The sequence below is a fragment of the Prionailurus bengalensis genome, chromosome E3 (genome assembly GCF_016509475.1).
Source record: "Prionailurus bengalensis isolate Pbe53 chromosome E3, Fcat_Pben_1.1_paternal_pri, whole genome shotgun sequence".
Taxonomy (NCBI): Eukaryota; Metazoa; Chordata; class Mammalia; order Carnivora; family Felidae; genus Prionailurus; species Prionailurus bengalensis.
The window spans coordinates 15,856,377-15,874,210 of NC_057357.1; the positions used below are offsets into that span (position 1 = coordinate 15,856,377).

General features: G+C 41.0%; 1 protein-coding gene across 1 annotated transcript in view; it reads right to left on the bottom strand.

Annotated features, from left to right (window-relative positions):
- LOC122471375 (S-adenosyl-L-methionine-dependent tRNA 4-demethylwyosine synthase TYW1) overlaps positions 1–17,834 on the bottom strand; it is a 212,950-nt gene that overhangs the window by 81,922 nt on the left and 113,194 nt on the right. Inside the window, exon 13 of the mRNA XM_043559879.1 lies at positions 1,635–1,770. Within this exon, the coding sequence (XP_043415814.1) occupies positions 1,635–1,770 (136 nt within the window). The remainder of the gene's footprint in view (positions 1–1,634; positions 1,771–17,834) is intronic.

Consider the following 17,834-nt stretch of genomic DNA (forward strand, 5'->3'; position numbering starts at 1 on the left):
CTTTAGGAGCCCAAGAAGCACCTGGCTTGCCAGCTTTCTAAATAATCCAAGACCGGTCAGATGAGAAACCAAATGCCTATTTTGCATTACCTAAATACCGTCAGTGCTAACTGCCCAAAAAGGCACTGATTTAACTTCTCAGGCATAAAATGGGGGAAGGGGGAGTTTTAATCATCTGAACGGCCCAGAAAATGTATGTATACATCTTACCACAACAGAGCTCTGTTGAGTTTCCACCCATTTATTCTTTCAAGAAACACTTTTCAAGTACCATAAGATGTGCTGTGCAGACTTCGTGTGGAATTAAGACATGAGTAAGGAATTCAGTCGAGAAGAGAGACGATGAGATAAAACAGCAGAAATAATGTGTGTTTATAGATATAAAACTTAAGGGAGACAGGGGCAGCTGTTTGCAACTGGAAAAGGCTTCAAAATTGAGATAATAATGAAGTTGAGCATGGAAGGTCACACATAAGTCAAAGAAATGGAAAGAAAGGACAATCTCGGCTCTGGGGAGGTAACCAAAGACTTGGAAAATGTGGTGGACGCATCTGCAGAGACACCAACATAAGCAGGGAAGGACGGCCTTCCTGGGGCCAGACAGGGTGGGCCAGGAACGGCAAAGTGAGTAAGGGCTGGGCAAAGGAGAGAGAGGGAGGTTTTCTGGGACAGTGAGTCCCAGATGGGGCCGGCACATCAAAAGCCACTTGCGATGTTTAAAATGCAGATTCTCAAATGCCACTAGGACTAGGAAATTGTAATTTTCGAAGCTTCTGTGGTGACTCTCATTACCTGCCATGTTTGAGTAAAGTGTGAAGGACTGCAAGGCAAAAGCAAAGAGAACAGGACAAGGGAACGGCTTTGAGAGAAGAGAGGCAGAATTAACAGAAAATACCAACTGTTACAATATGGGGTTAACGGAAAAGAAGAACCAGAAGGTTACTTTAGGTCGAAAAGAATAGGAAAGTAGGGGTGCCTGGGTGGCTCAGTCAGTTAAGCGTCAGACTCTTGATTTTGGCTTAGGTCATGATCTCACGGATCACATCATACAATCGAGCCCCGCGTTGGGAGCCTGCTTGGGATTCTCTCTCTCCCCCTTTTTCTTCTACCCTTCCCCTGCCTGTTCTCTCTCCTTCCCCCTCTCTCTCTGCCCTCAACCCGCTCACATGTGCTCACTCTCTCAAAATAAATAAAAGACTAGGAAAGTAAATATGACCTAAGAGAAGACATAAAAGAGGGCAAATGCTGGAAGAAAAAGGCATTAAATTTGGAAATTCTGAGGCTGAGTCCCTTATAGGTAGGAAATTTGGTCTTAGAAATTCAAGAAAATTAATCTCGTATTTAAACATATACTATTTGCTGCTATCTCTTCTAGGGTAGCTATGAACTGCTACTTTACTATGTTTTATTAATTAACTTTGGGAGCATGTATCTCTCTCCCTAAATACATGAAGGACAAATTATACATAAAAGGCAGAGTGCTACAAACTTAAGAGGAACTCAATAAATATTTATTGAATAATCAAAGTGGGTGGAAGTCTAAAACAAGGTTGAAGGTTTTTTTTTAAAAACCACCTCTCTCCACTTCTTCTTTTTTCCCCCCCTCTCTCTTTTAAAGATGTCATAATTCTTACCTTTGCTGCCAAGGCTTTTAAGCTGTTGAGGAATCTCTGCCAGAAATCCTTGAAGAGTGGGCGGTCAATTTTCTTCAGGCTATCTTTGGTGCTAGCATCCACACTGACATACAGCTGTGTGACTGGTTTGAGGTTCCTTCATAATTTGAAAAACAAAGCAAAAAACAATAGGGAAAAAATTATGCCCATGTCAGGCTTGTCATGCTGTAAAATTTACAATCGATAATAGATGGGGTAATTCAACATGTCACGGGGTCTAGCAATGATTTGAATGATGTGGTACAATAGGCTGTCAGTTGATTATTTCTAAAATGGACTGGACACTATCCTTAATAACCTGAAAACATTCAATTACTTAAAACTGGTCCCTCTTCAAACAGTATATAGTGGAAAATAAACAAAATGAGCTCTAGCTTCAGGTCAGGTACCATCAGCCCAGGGTAATTAGAAGGGGCTCTCAGACTTAAGTTTCCCCGTGAACTCTGCCGTTCAAGAATTATACAGCTGAAATGTCACCACCACATGGGGTCCCTGCTGACAGGCCACCTCCCATCGTCACTTCCCTGATGGAAGTTTCCTAAGGAACAAGAAACAACCCCAAAAAGCTCAAGCCTTCCTAGAAAGGCACAAAGCCACACCAGTAGCTCACCTATGCCTCCAAGAGCCAGAGTGAGTTTAAAGTCCAGCCTTGCATGGGCAAAGCTCCCTAGCCAGGGAGCCTTAAGCAATGCAGAGCTACAACAACAACCAAGCCCTTACAAAGGAGCACAACCCCCAAGAAAACCATATGTTGCAGATTCTTTTTCTTCGCCTTCTTGATCAGTTTCCATGAATACCACTCATTCTCCACTTCTCTCAAATTCACGGACTCATTTCATTAAGTCATTCTGATCTACTATCCTATTTGCCAGTTATGCATCGAGCCCAGATTGTGCTCTTTCCAAAACCTCTCTCCTCTCCCTTCAAGTGGGTCTCATAATTCATTCCCTTCAGTAAACTTGCAACAAGAAAGAAACTTCCCTTTAATAATCCTTTGACCAAATTTTCCCACTATTAACTTTCTATAACTATTCCAGGATTTGTATTTACCCCTGTAATGTTATTTACACGTTTTTGTTTCAAAGTCTATGCACTTTCAAAAACTGAAATATAATTCACATGCCATGAAATTCACCATCAAAGGGGTTTATATGCTTTTTGTATCTATCAGTATCGGTCTTATCTGTCGTTGAGTGTAAGACCTTCAAGGGCAGGAACCATAGCTTTCTTTGTACCCAGCCTTACAGGCAGATACTAAAAGCTACTTTTTACTTGATATTGTTGACTTCAGCTAACAAAGCTTCTGAGCGCATGCAGGCCACACAAACGCTTACCACAATCTGGCTTAGTGACATATGGAAAAATCACAGGGGTCTGAACCCGAAGTTATTAAAAGTAGAGAAGGTCTGACCAAAGTTAAGAAAGAAGTGATTACATATTGGCAGACTCATTGCTTTAATCCCTCTCCAATGCTGGCTACAAAGGGAATCCTTAAAAGTTCAATACTGTGTCACTACTGAGCAAAGGACATCAATTACTGAAAATGAAAAACAGGAGCATACTTCTGTGTCATCATTCCTTTTCCTGGGAGCCTCTTTAATAACAGACAGGGCATGCTACCTTAAATGGACTCATGTTTTACAAAAAATAAAAATAAAAGAGGTTGTCTTAATGGATACTGTTGGCTATCATTATCTGATACTTACAGGACTTTGTCATAAAGCTGCCTAATGCAAAAATGGGAACTGACCTGACCTTTTCACTATGCCTCCAAAACTACTTAAGATTATGAACAGTAAATTCCAAAGGCCCTAGTTATTTTACAAACCTCCATCAGTTGCAAAATGGGAAGCCCTGAACACTGACAGTACCAATAAGAAATTTTAGTCAATACTAAATATCTGAGATGCTATAATCAAGGAAGTTTATTGCTTGCTCTTACCAAGGAGCAGGCGAAGAATGGAAAAGAGGAAAAATCCCTAGGAATTACAGAACTTATTCCTAAGGGACTCAAAATATTAAAAGTACTTGGAGAAATTTTCTGAGCCTCAGGGATCTTATATGTGCTTGGTACTGGCCTCTATTCCCCAGGGCAAGCAATGTGGTTCTCAGCATGGTCATCTACCTATCTCCATTCTATACAATGATAGCTATCATTTTAGTTCCCCCCAAAGTAAGAGAATGTTATAACTTTAAAATCATGATAATAATTTGTGTTTGAGAATCTAACATTGCTGCTGAAAACAATTAAAAAGGACCATATAATAAAAGGGAAATACAACTGAAAGCCTAAACCCCACTGAAAATGCCCAATGCACCTTCATACGATTATTGTGGTGATCCTTCATCCTGCTCATTTTTTAAAAAAATTTTTAATGTTTATTTATTTATGAGAGGCTGAGAGAAACAGAGTGTGAGTGGGAAAGGGGCAGAGAGAGAGGGAGGCACAGAATCTGAAGCAGGCTCCAGACTCCTAGGTGCAAGGTGTCAGCACACAGCCTGACGCGGGGCTCGAGTTCACTAACCATGAGACCATGACCTGGGCCGAATTCAGATGCTTCATTGATTGAGCTACCCAGGCGCCCCTCATCCTGCTCATTTTATATCTCTAAGTTAAGAATGATCAAATAGGGGCGCCTGGGTGGCGCAGTCGGTTAAGCGTCCGACTTCAGCCAGGTCACGATCTCGCGGTCCGTGAGTTCGAGCCCCGCGTCGGGCTCTGGGCTGATGGCTCGGAGCCTGGATCCTGTTTCCGATTCTGTGTCTCCCTCTCTCTCTGCCCCTCCCCCGTTCATGCTCTGTCTCTCTCTGTCCCAAAATAAATAAAAAACGTTGAAAAAAAATTAAAAAAAAAAAAAGAATGATCAAATATATCGGGGTGCCTGGGTAGCTCAGTCGGTTAAGTGTCCAGCTCTTGATCTCAGCTCAGGTCATGGTTTCATGGTTTGTGAGATCAAGCCCTGCATCAGGCTCGAAGCTGACAGAACAGAGCCTGCTTGGGATTCTCTCTCTCTCCCTCTCTCTTTGCCGCTCCCCCACTCGTGCAAGCACACACTCTCTCTCTCAAAATAACTAAATAAATAAACATGTTTAAAAATGATCATATATAGAAATGCACTGACAACTGAACGTAAAAATGCTTCATTTTTTCCTTTCTGTATGGAAAGGCCTCAGGCCTTCTAATCTGTACAGAAAGGAAAAAAGGAAGAGAGATTTATGTTTGCAAGAAATCAAGTGGCTTAGAGAAGAAGTTTGATGCTCCTATTGGACAAAAATAAACAAACAAACAAACAAACAAATAAATAACCAACCAAAACAGCCCAAAGATCCAATACTATTAAAACCAGAATCTCTAAGATAATCTGGGGCTGTTAGGCCTGGTCAAATAATTTAGGAGTTAAAGAGCAGGAGGATAAAAAGGAAGGAGAAAAGTACCATCTACTGAGTATTCATCATGTGCTGGGTGCACTGTGCTAAGTGCCTTACCCTTCTCATCCAGTTCATTGAACACTCATGGTAAACTAACAAGGTGGTTGCCAGTTTTGCCCATTTTAAAGATGATGAAACTGTGACTCGAAGGGTTAAGTAGCTAAGTAGCTTGTTCAAGAATCCACAAGTGTCAACGATGAGATTCGAGCCTAGAGATTCGGAGCGTGTTCACCTAGCCCCGCACCACAATGTCTCCATCAGAACGGCCTTTCACAGGCAGCGCTGGCCAGGCCTCTTGTCACAGAAAGCCAAGAGCAGCATTTCAAGTCTCACAGCAGAATGTCTCCAACTGTGGTCAGGACAACATGCATCAGAAGGACCTGCAAACTCAGGTTCTTGGGCCTCTCCTGAAACGGAATCACTCTCCAGGAATGGAGCCTTAGGAAGCGTATTGTTATATTCGTCTAAGAACTTCTTAAAGGTGATCAAAGAAATTGAAGACCCAAATAAATGGGAATAATAAGTAATATTAATTAATTATACAATTAATAATGGTTATATATAAATATGTAATTAACAATTAATTAAAAATAGAACTGTATGTGTGGCAATCCCACTTCTGGGTATTTATCCAAAGGAAATGAAATCAGTATCTTGCAAAGATACCTGCACCCCCATGTTTACTGCAGCATTACTCAGAATAGCCAAGACATGGAAACAACATTTCTATCAACAGATGAATGGATAAAGAAAATGTGGACACATGGATAAAGAAAAAATATAGACAGACACAGGCCCTACTATTCAGGCCATGAGAAAAAAGGAAATGCTGTCATTTACAACACGGATGAACCTGGGGGACATTATGCTAAGTGAGATAGCCAAACACAGAAAGGCAAATACTGTGTGAGCTCACTTATGTGTGGAATCTAAAAAAGACCGTTTCCATTAGTTGTTTTCTTCTCTGTGTATGGGCCATACTCTCATTTGTCTGTTTCGTGACTTTTTTAAATAAACATTTAACATTTTAAATAATATTATGTGGCAAGTCTGTGCATCGGATACCTCCCAAACCAAGCCCTGTCGCTCTGTTTGTTTATTGCTGCTTTTGTTGTTACTGAACTATTTTGGTAAATTCTGTATTCTTTCTTGTGTTTAGCCTGTTGGGTTAGCTTAGTGGGCTGCTAATGACTGGCCAGAGATAACTTAAATGCCTTCAACTGGTAAGGCTCCCAGACTTTGCTACGGGTTGTGCGTGTGTGTGTGTGTGTGTGTGTGTGTGTGTGTGTGTGTGTGTGTTGGGGCATGCCTTCAATGCCCAGGCAGGCAGTTGACAGCTCTGCCTTAGTCTTCACTGTCTGCTTGTTCAAGACGTCAACACTGGGGAAGAGGTGAGAACACAGAGCCTTGTCAAATCTTCCCTGGCAAGCCCACAGCCCTGCCCACGTGTGTGCGCTTCCAGCTTCCCAGGAACATACGGGGCTTTTCAAAGTTCCCTATGAACATCTCACTGCCCAGCTTTCCCCTTTAAGTTCTTTGGTCAGCTTCTCGTTTGCCCCGACCATTACTGCTGCTTCAGGCAGCTGTGAAGTTAAACAGCTGCCGATGACTATTGATGAGAAACACCCCAGAGAAAGGCTTTTTCACTAGACAAAATATGAGTCACTTCAAATAAAGACAACCCCTGTGCATGAGGGGTTCCAGGGAACTGCCACACAACCCACAATTCTCTGGAAATGGGACTTTGAAGGAGTTCCAACTCTGTTTTGCCTCCTCCCCTGGCTGCCAGGCTGCTGGTTTTTACTAGGACTATAAGCTATTAGCTTTTTGGCTACTGCAGAGCTGGGAAGTTAGAATGGAATAGAACATATTAAGACATCAGGAAACTCAGGACATAAAATAGGACATATCGACGTATCACAAAGCTTACTGTTCTTATTGAGATTCAGCCATTTTTCTAGAATAAATGCTCCTCAGATTGTTGTGGACCTTTGGTTAAGACTCTTGACAATTTTTGCCAGTGTTCTCACTGTTTTTACAGAGAAGCAGGTTTTGAAGGTCTGTACTGTTATTCCTGCTGACATTCATCACGTACATTTTGTTTTTATTTCTACCATTATTCATCACAACATTTTCTATGTCCACTGTGATTTCTTCTTTAACCCATACGTGAATGAGAAGTGCACTGCTTGCATTACAAACATACTGGAATACTCTAGTAATCTTTCTGTATTGATTTATAGTTTAATTCCAGTATGTTCAGATACCATGCTCTGTATGATTTCAATACTTTGTTGAAACTTGCTATAATGCCCAGCATATGGCCATTTGGTAATTGTTCTGCAAAGCAAGTTGCAGAACTTGCTCTTGAAAAGAAATTATATTCCAAAGTTTTCTTGTGCCAATGCTCTCTTTCTGTAATACAGGCTAAATGTGTTGATTTAGTCGTTTGAACCTTCACTGCTGCTATTGATTTTAATTCGCTTGTTTTATCAGTTTGAGAGAAATGTGTTAAAAACCTACCATTTTTCCTTATAGTTCTTTCAATTTTGAGATTACGTTATTGAGTGTTTGCAAGTTTTAAGTTGTTAGACTGTTTTATATTCCTGGTGGGTTTAATATTTTATTAAGAAATGTCCATCTTATCTCAAGTAACGGTTCTTGTCTTAAAGTATACTTTGACCAATTATTATTTAGCCTACCTTTCCAAAAGTGAAACTTCTAAGTGCTTCCATGCATTATCTCATATACTCACAATGCCACATTAATACCAAATCAGCTCACAGGTTAGGAAACTAGGCCCCCGAGCAGTCATCCTCCCAGTGTCACTAAGACAGCAAGAGCTCCAGTTAAGATTCAAAGCTTCTTTTAGACCAGAGCCCAGCTCTTACCACCTCACTGTACTTCTTCTCTCTCTTTCTCTCTTTTTTTTTTTTTAGCTTATCTAGACATGCATATTTCTGAAAAGTGTTCTATCAATGCACAGACACAAGAGAAGACTGTATTTTAAATTTAACATGTTTGCTACAAACAAAATGGGCTGGGAGGAGGGAAAAAAGCTTCTACTGAAAGGATCAGGTGGTATTTATAATTCTTATTTCATCGTAAGTGGTTTCCTGTAACCACTTAGAGCTAACAAATACAAGAAAACTTTATTAAAACTCATACATTTCTTTAAATATTCAATAAGCATCTAATATATGAAGAGCAATACAATAAAGGTTCTCTAACATATGTATGGTGAATGTCTTAGCAAAAACTAAGGAAAACAGGGACGCCTGGGTGGCTCAGTTAGTTGAGTGTCTGACTTGATTTTGGCTCAGGTCATGATCCCGGGATCATGTGATCAAGCCCTGCAGTGATCCTGCAACCACATGGTTAGCATGGAGCCTGCTTAAGATTCTCTCTCTCCTTTTGCCCTTCCGCGGCTTGCTGCCTCTCTCTCTCAAAAACAAACAAAAAAACAAACCAAAGGAAAAAAACACAGCAAACAAAGTAACGGAAATACCACTGGAAGAAGCAACACAGAATGAAGTTCACACCTGGTTTTAGAAGGTGCTCAAAGGTAAATGGACATTAGCACAAATTTGGTGGTGGTGAGGAGGTCTGAGAAGCAAAGTGTTAACTGTGCCAGAGTTAAATATGGAACATAGTTCTATAGTCTTATGATCAGCAGCTAACACACAGAAAACTTTGCATCAACAATATTTTACCAAAAAAGAAAAAAATAATAAGATTTTAAATGTAAATTTAAAAACAACATAAAACAAACAGATAAGAAAATAATGATAAAATAAAAGTAAAGCGGGGGGACTCAAGACGAAGCTAAGAATGTGCCGGTCTACAAAGAGCTACACAAAGTCTACAAAGGGCCTCTCACCCCAACACATTTATAAAGACAGGGACACAGTCATAAGTTTCAAATGAACACAAAAGAAGAACAAACCAGTTAGTTTCTGCGAGTCCTCAGAGAGAAGAGACTGTTTGGTGTTTAGAACATCACTCTCAACAACTTCATCACCTTACAGCACGATGACCTTCAGAGGTCTGCCTTTAACAAGGTGTCTTTCTGTAGGTCATTGGCATCACAGCGCAGAGCAATTTATAAGAAGGAATGACATGGTGTGCTGTGGTAGACGAATGGTGTGACGGACCTTTCTGATTGCAGGGTTGAATGCAAGCACAGACTGTACAGAATTAGAATAAGGGTCCTAAATTCCCGTGTCTGTAGGGGAGGAGGATAGTGTGAATCAAGCAAGCCACTTTTAAAGGAAAAAGTTCTTTGGACACCAAAACACAGACTGCATGTGAAACAGAGTCTACCCTTTGTTGTTCCACATTTGCTAGAAATGGTGACAAATTTCTCTGCTATAAGAGAATGCATGGTGCGACCCCTCTGACAAGTGGCAGGTGATACTTAGCCTCGTGGTGGAGGAGATGACAAAATGGACAACAGTCACGCAGGCTGAAAACCACAGGCTTCATCATAGAGATAAACATTACACGGTGCGATGCTGTATAATAAGATATATATATATTTGATCTTTGTCCCTGGGTCCTGGCATGAAGCTCCTAGAACCCTGGAATTTCCTGAGTTACAGAGGTGAGGGAAGCATCTTTCATTATCCGTAATAGACCTCTACAACCACAAAGAATTACTTTACTAATGAGGTGACTCCTGATGGGTCCCTAGACAGCTTCAGGATAGGGACTGGTTGCCAGAAGAACCAACCACATGATTAAAGGTTGGAACTTGCAGCCCCACCCCACCCCCAGCCTCTAGGGAGGGGAGACAGGCCAGAGGTTGAGCTAATCACCAACTGGCCATGATTGAATCAATCATGCCTATGTGATGGAACCTCCGTAAAACCCCCAAAATGATGGGGTTCAGAAAGCTTCCAGGTTGGTGAACACACGGAGGTCCTGGGAGGGTAGTGTTCCGGGAGATGGTGTGGAAGTGTAGCGACCCTTCCCCCAGGCCTTGTCCCATGCACCTCTTCCATTTGGCTATTCCCGAGTCATATCCTTTATAATAAGCCAATAATCATAAGTAAACGGTTTTCCCTGATTTCTGTGAGTCGTTCTAGCAAATTACTGAACCGGAAGAGTGAGTCACGGGAAGCCCCAATCTATAGCTGGCTGGTCAGAAGTACGGGTACAATCTGGGACTGCGGCTGGTGTCTGAAGTGGGGCAGTCTTGTGAGACTGAGTCTTGAACCTGTGTGGTCTGCATTAACTCCAGATGGTGTCATAACTGAATTGTAGGACACCCAGTTGGGTGTCCGCAGAGAACTGGAGAGTTGCTTGATGTGGAAAAAATCCACACAGCTGGTGTCAGAAGTGCAGCAAGTAATAAAACCAGGTAAGAGTGAAGTGTTATAGTGTGGTAAAAACGGCACTTTCTACTCGGCCTTTGACAATTTTTGCCACACTGTCTTTCCCAAAAGTCAGAAATTCAGATTTTATACAAAATCTCTGGATGTTAAATGTTGGCTCAGAAAACAAACAAACAAAAAAGCTTTTGAACATGGTGCAGGACAAATAAAACCTACTTCTGGTAAACTGCCAACCTGAAACCTCTGGTCTTAATGACACTCCAACCATCCCACATAACTATATATTCTTTTTCAACTGAGTGCCTAAGAAATACTGGGTCCCGGTGGCTCAACTTTATCCTCCTTGACAACTACAGCCCGTTGTGCCATGGAGCGGACTGCAGACACGGACATATTTCTCCTCTCCCTACATCCACGTCCCCTTGCCCTGCAGCTGTGAGTGCCCTCTCGCTGCCTCTAAGCTCAGCTGTGACTTGCTCTGGCCAACGGAAGTGAACAAGTGTGACACTAGCAGGAGCTGAAAAGATGCTTGTGCACTGAAGCCTGCCCTCTCCTGCTGCTCTTTGAGGCCCTGCCACCACGTGATGAAGTTGAGACTAACTTACTGGAAAATAAGCTACATGAGTAGAAGCCCCAGTTGTCCCAGCCATGGCCATCATGAACCGGCCAGCCCAGCAGATCTGCCAACTGACACGTGAACAGCACTGAGGCCAGCAAAGCCAGATGAGATCAAAAGCCCTCCCAGCTGACCCAGAATTATGAGCTAAATAAATTGACTGTCAGTTTGAGGGACTCAGTTTTAAGATGAGTGATTGTAAGAAAAGATAACTGATAAGAGACTATGATATATCGGTTATATGCCTATTAAAAATACCACTATATGGGGCGCCTGGGTGGCGCAGTCGGTTAAGCGTCCGACTTCAGCCAGGTCACGATCTTGCGGTCCGGGAGTTCAAGCCCCGCGTCGGGCTCTGGGCTGATGGCTCAGAGCCTGGAGCCTGTTTCCGATTCTGTGTCTCCCTCTCTCTCTGCCCCTCCCCCGTTCATGCTCTGTCTCTCTCTGTCCCAAAAATAAATAAATGTTGAAAAAAAAATTAAAAAAAAAATACCACTATATGGGGCGCCTGGGTGGCTTGGTCGGTTAAGCATCCGACTTCGGCTCAGGTCATGATCTCACGGCCCGTGAGTTCGAGCCCCGCGTCGGGCTCTGTGCTGACCGCTCAGAGCCTGCAGCCTGTTTCAGATTCTGTGTCTCCCTCTCTCTCTGCCCCTCCCCTGTTCATGCTCTGTCTCTCTCTGTCTCAAAAATAAATAAACGTTGAAAAAAAATTTTTTTAAATACCACTATAAAACCACTTGTTTTGGTGAAATGAAGAGGGCTTTTCCTCAAGAGAAAGCGTTTTTATGGTCCAATCACTACCGATCCTATTATTAATACTATGTGTCTTACATATTTTCGTCACTTTTATTAGCCCCTGTGTTGACAAAATCATAAAGGTGCACAGAGCCTAATAGCTTTCTCATTTGCCTAAGGTGTTTGCTTCTATCCTCCATAATCCTTGAGGACTACTCACTGTAAAAACTCCCCTCAGTGGAAGAACTGTCAGCAAAGAGCCACATACTTTGGAGTTGGAGGGGAAACTGAAATTCTCTTAAGGAGAAGTTGAGTATCCTGGAAAGGCAAGTAGCCTGAAAGTAACACTTGCACGTGGGTCAAGGAAAGGCCAACTGACAAAGCCAAGAATCTCCTTAGAAGGTCTCAGAGTATGGGTGATACTACAGTAATCTAAAAAAAATATTGTTTTAATTAAAAAAAAAAACAACTTAATAAACCCCCCAGTCACTCAGACAGCTTCATCACTTCCTAGTGCATGCTCAATGCTAAAATGGTCGCAAGATGTCCACTTGAAAGCTCAACTAAAGGAGCTGAACTCTTTTTTTTGTAATGTTTCTTTATTTTTGGAGGGGAGAGTGAGAGAAACAGAGAGTGAGTGGGGAGGGGCAGAAAGAGGGAAACACGGAATCCAAAGAGGGCTCCAGGCCCTGAGCCGTCACAGAGCCCAATACCAGGCTTGAACTCACAAACCGTCAGATTATGACCTCAGCCAAAGTCAGACACTTAACCGACTGAGCCACTCAGGTACCCCTGAAGGAGCTGAACTTCTATACAGAATTAGCACTATAAACATTAGGGAGGACTTCCAAAATTCAAGACCTCTATGCTCTGTTCATAAATCTACTGCCTTGTTTTTCTGAAAGACACTAAGACACCAGAGAAACTGGTATTTGGATTCCTCCAAATATCATCTGTACTTGGAGAAGCATTTCTCTTTCCATTTTCTCTTGGGCCACAGGGGTAAAAGTGAGAGAGCACTTGGCTCAATTCAAAGAGGCCTCAAGTCAGGAAAGTGTTAGTTTAAAAGTAGGAGCATCTCAGGACTATTGTTTCACTACTCTACAGTCCAGAGTATTTGAAACTTGTTGTTTTACAACACATTGTACTATTTGGTATGTCAAATCTCAGTGTTCTTCTTTTAAATTGTTTCTGAACTATTCACATCTTTCTTTGGAGAAATGAGGGGTGGGAAAGCCACCTTATATTTGGGACCCCTAACATATTACTCCCACACCAGTAGCATTGCTCTGTTTTAGAGAAAGTACACCTAAACATTAAGCTCATTAATCCGTCTCTATTAGGCTATCAATTATCAGAAATTCTTCTCGATTCACGCATTAATAATCAGTGTATCTCAGCTTTGGGTTTTTTCCTCTGTCTAGGTAGATATTTCAATAAATAACCAAATATGCCAACTCTTTGAAGTCCAAACCTAAAATGGCTGCTTCCCATACAATTCTCTCCTTTGCCCAGGTAAGGACATAACTCAAGAAAGGACACACTCTCTTGAACCATGGCACCCTTAATATAGGAGCTTAAAGAATGCTTTAGAAATCCAACACAGGAACTTCCCTTTTCCAAGAACTCTTTCTTTCTTGAGTATTCTGCATGGGGTGTACCCGTCCAGTTATTAAACTCTTCTGTTCAGGGGCACCTGGGTGGCTCAGTCGGTTAAGCGTCCGACTTCGGCTCAGGTCATGCTCTCACAGTTCGTGAGTTCAAGCCCTGCATCAGGCTCTGTGCTGGCAGCTCAGAGCCTGGAGCCTGCTTTGGATTCTGTGTCTCCCTCTCTCTGCCCTTTCCCTGCTCACACTCTTGTCTCTCAAAAATAAATAAACTTTAAAAAAACAAAAACAAAAACAAAAACTCTTATGTTCAACATCAGAGAAATTTGCTAATTTCCCATTTCCCCACCCCTGCCACTTCACCTCTTCCTCTCTGCCTCCCTCCCAATTTACCAGTGCCCATTCTAGAGGACTGGGTAATCAATGCCTTTGTACCCATTTGTTCACTGATGGCAGTCAAGACCGTACCAGCGTCGTGTCGTATCATGATCCTCCTGCTGACAAGAGGAGGCTCACCAGCCAGAGTGGGGAAGAGAGACCCAGTAACACTTCCTGAACGTTCACTATGTGTCAGGCATTTTGCTGGACGCTTTTGAGTACACAGCTTATTTACTTCTCTGTAATTCTCCTCGGTCCATATTGGCATTCACAAAGAATACTGTGCATGAAAAAACAATGAATTATCTTCCTTGGTTATTATTTTACAGGGAATCACCTACATCCTACTTCTGGCAGATTTAATTCTTTTTACACATGTATAACATGCCTTAAATTAGGGACAGACTCCCTTTTTGTATATGCTATGTGTGTGTGTATATTGTTAACACGTCTCTATCCCAACTTCTCCCTCATGAGCCCTCTGAAAACCCAAGGGTTTTAAACCTAACAAAAGTTGTTTAAAAAAGAATGGCGGGGCGCCTGGGTGGCGCAGTCGGTTAAGCGTCCGACTTCAGCCAGGTCACAATCTCGCGGTCCGTGAGTTCGAGCCCCGCGTCAGGCTCTGGGCAGATGGCTCGGAGCCTGGAGCCTGTTTCCGATTCTGTGTCTCCCTCTCTCTCAGCCCCTCCCCCGTTCATGCTCTGTCTCTCTCTGTCCCAAAAATAAATAAACGTTGAAAAAAAAATTAAAAAAAAAAAAAAAAGAATGGTAACCCCATGCAAAATTGATACACTGACATTTTAAAAATATTTCCCTTTTAACTCTACCTTTTTATACAACTTCAAAAAGTAACATTTTAGCTATTATTGTAACAACTTTGTTGCTTTTCATATTACTGCCCGGTGCCAATAATTTTAACCAACTCTGATTTCCTATGATGTTAAATTTTAAACTTTGTGCATGCCTGTGTGTATGATCATTCTTTTTACAAACAATAGTGTCTTTTTTATTTACTAAATTGGACATGTGATCCTGTGTAAGTTTAAGGTATACAGCATGTTACATTTATATATTGTAATAAGATTGCCAATATACTATTTATTATATTACATAATTACAGTAATTATTATGTATATTCATTATACTATATGCATTAGGTCTCTATGGCTTATTTACTACTTGTTACAAGTCTGTACCCTTAAACACCACAATCTTACACCCCACCTTGTTCCCTAGTCACCACCATTTTACTTTATTGTTTTTTTAACAGATTTAACTTTTTTAGATTCCACATATAAGTACTCGTCTTTGTCTGACTTGCATAGCATAATGTGTTTGAAATCCATCCAACTTGTTGCAAATGGCAACATATCCTGCTTTCTCATGGATGAGTAGATTTCATTGTGTATTGTACCACAGTTTTTTTCATCCATTCATCTGTTTATGGGCATTTGGGTTGTCTCCATATCTTGGCTATTGTGAATAATGCTACAATAAACATGGGAGTACATATCTCATCAAAATCCTGTTTTCATTTTCTTTGGGTATATATCCAGAAGTGGAATTGCTGGATCATATGGCAGACCTATTTTTAATTTTTTGACAAACCTCCGTATTCTTTTCTTGGTGGTTGGACAAATTCACTTTCCCACCAATAATGTATAAATTCCCTTTTTACCACATCCTCACCAGCATCTGTTGTCCCTCGTTTTCTTCATGGTAGCCATTTTAACAAGTATTAGGTGGGATCTCATTGTGGCTTTGATTTGCATCTCCTTGATTAGTGATGTTGAGCATCTTTTCATGCACTTGTTGGCCATTTTGATGTCCTCTTTGCAAAACTGCCTATTTAGTTCTTCTGCCCATTTTCTAATCAGATTGTTTTTGTTACTAAGTTGACTGACTTCTTTATTTATCTTGGAATGTTCTGTGTATGTCTGTTAAGTCCATTTCCTCTAAAGTGTGGTTCAATTCCAAGTTTCCTTCTTGACTTCCTTTCTCAATGATCTATCCATTGATGACAGTGGGGTATTTAGGTCCCATACTATTACTGAAGTATCTATTTATGCCTCAAGATCTCTTAGTATTTGCTTAATCTATTTCAGTGCTTGGATATTAGGACTGTATATATTTGCAAGTGTTCTATCTTCTTGATGTAATAATGATTTATTTATCGTTATATAATGACCTTCCTGTCTCTTATTACCTTTTTTGGCTTGAAGTCTATTTTGTCTGATATCAGTACTGCTCCACCTCCTTGGGTTTCCATCTTGGAATATCATCTTTCACCCTTTCACTTTGAGTCTGTGTGAGTCTTTAGAGATGAAATAAATCTCCTGTAGGCAGCACATAGTTAAGTCTTGTGGTCTTTTAAATCCATTCAGCCCCTCTGAGCCTTGTGACTGGTGGTTTCAGTCCGTTTACATTTTGGGTGACTTATTGACATGTAAGGATTTACTAGTGGCGTCTTATCTCTCGCCTTCCATTGTTTCTTTTTCCTTCTGTTCCTACCTTTGTAAGTTGGTGGTCTTCCATGATGATTTGCTCTGTCTTCCTTTTCTTTATGTTTCGTGTCTATGCTCTACATTTTTGCTTAGTGGTTACCATGAGGGTTACAAAACACATCTCATAGATAAAATACTCATTTTCTACTGATAGCAATTAATCTTGATTTGCCTATAAAGATTCCATCCTTTTACTTCCTTTTTTTTTTTTTTTTAAGTAGGCTCCATGGCCAGCACAGGGCACAATATGGGGCTTGAACTCACAACCCTGAGATCAAGACCTGAGCTGAGATCAAGAGTCGGACCTGAGCCAACCAGGTGCCCCATATTATTCAGTATTTTTGATGTCACAAATCATCTTTTCATGCTGTGATTTTGTTACCAAGTTGTAGTAGCTATAATTATTTTTAATGTTTTTCCTTTAACCTTTATACTATAATTAAGAGTATAATATGCTATTCTAAAAGTCAGTTATAGTTTTCTAATTCTGATTGTCTATTTACCACCTTAATCAGGGTTTTGTGTGTACTTTCATCTTCTCATTTCATCTTGGAGAGCTCCCTGCAACTTATCTTGTAAGGTCTAGTGGTGGTGAACTCCCCTCAGTTTTGGTTTGTCTGGGAAAGCTTTTATCTTTCCTCCATGTTTGAAGGATACCTTGCCAGGTATTCTTGGCTGGCAGTTTTTATCTTTCAATATTCTGAAAAGTTATTCCTCTCTCTGAAGCTATAGAGTTTCTGCTGAGAAATCTGCTGATAGTCTAATGCAGGTTCCTTTTTAAGTTACTGTCTTTTTTCCCCCCAGCTACCTTTAACATCTTTATCATTGACTTTTGACAGTTTCAATACAATACGTCTTGAAGAAGGTCTTTTCATACTGAGACAAGTGTTACATTAGCTTCATGGACTTATATGTCCAGTTCCTTCCTCAGGTTTGGGAAGTTCTCAGCATTAATTTCTTTAAATACACTCTCTGCTCCCTTCTCCCCCTCTTCTCCCTCTGGTATACCAATTCATCTAATGGAGTCTGATAGGTCTCACAGAGTTTCTTAAAAAAATTTTTAATTGCTTATTTATTTTTTTGAGAGAGAAAGAGTGCCAGCACGGGAGGGGGAGAGAGAGACTGAGCCACCCATGCACCCTCACAGAGTTTCTCTTTCCTAAATCTTAAAATCTTACTTCTTACCATGGGGGAAGGGAAGGAGAAAAATCAAGTTTCAAACACAGAGGGAGGCAAACCACAAGAGACTCTTAAATACAGAGAACAAACTGAGGGTTGATGGGGGGATGAGGGAGAGGGAAAAATGGGTGATAGGCATTGAGGAGGGCACTCGCTGGGATGAGCACTGGGTGTTGTGTGTAAGCAATCAATCATGGGAATCTACTCTCAAAGCCAAGAGCACAGTGAATACACTGTATGTTCGTTAACTTGATAACAAATTATATAAAAAGAAAAAAAGATTAATGTCAATGTTATCATTTTGATAAGAAAATAAATGACTGTAAATATTTTAAAAAATCATTTCTAGATTCCTTTCTTCCAGCTCACTGATT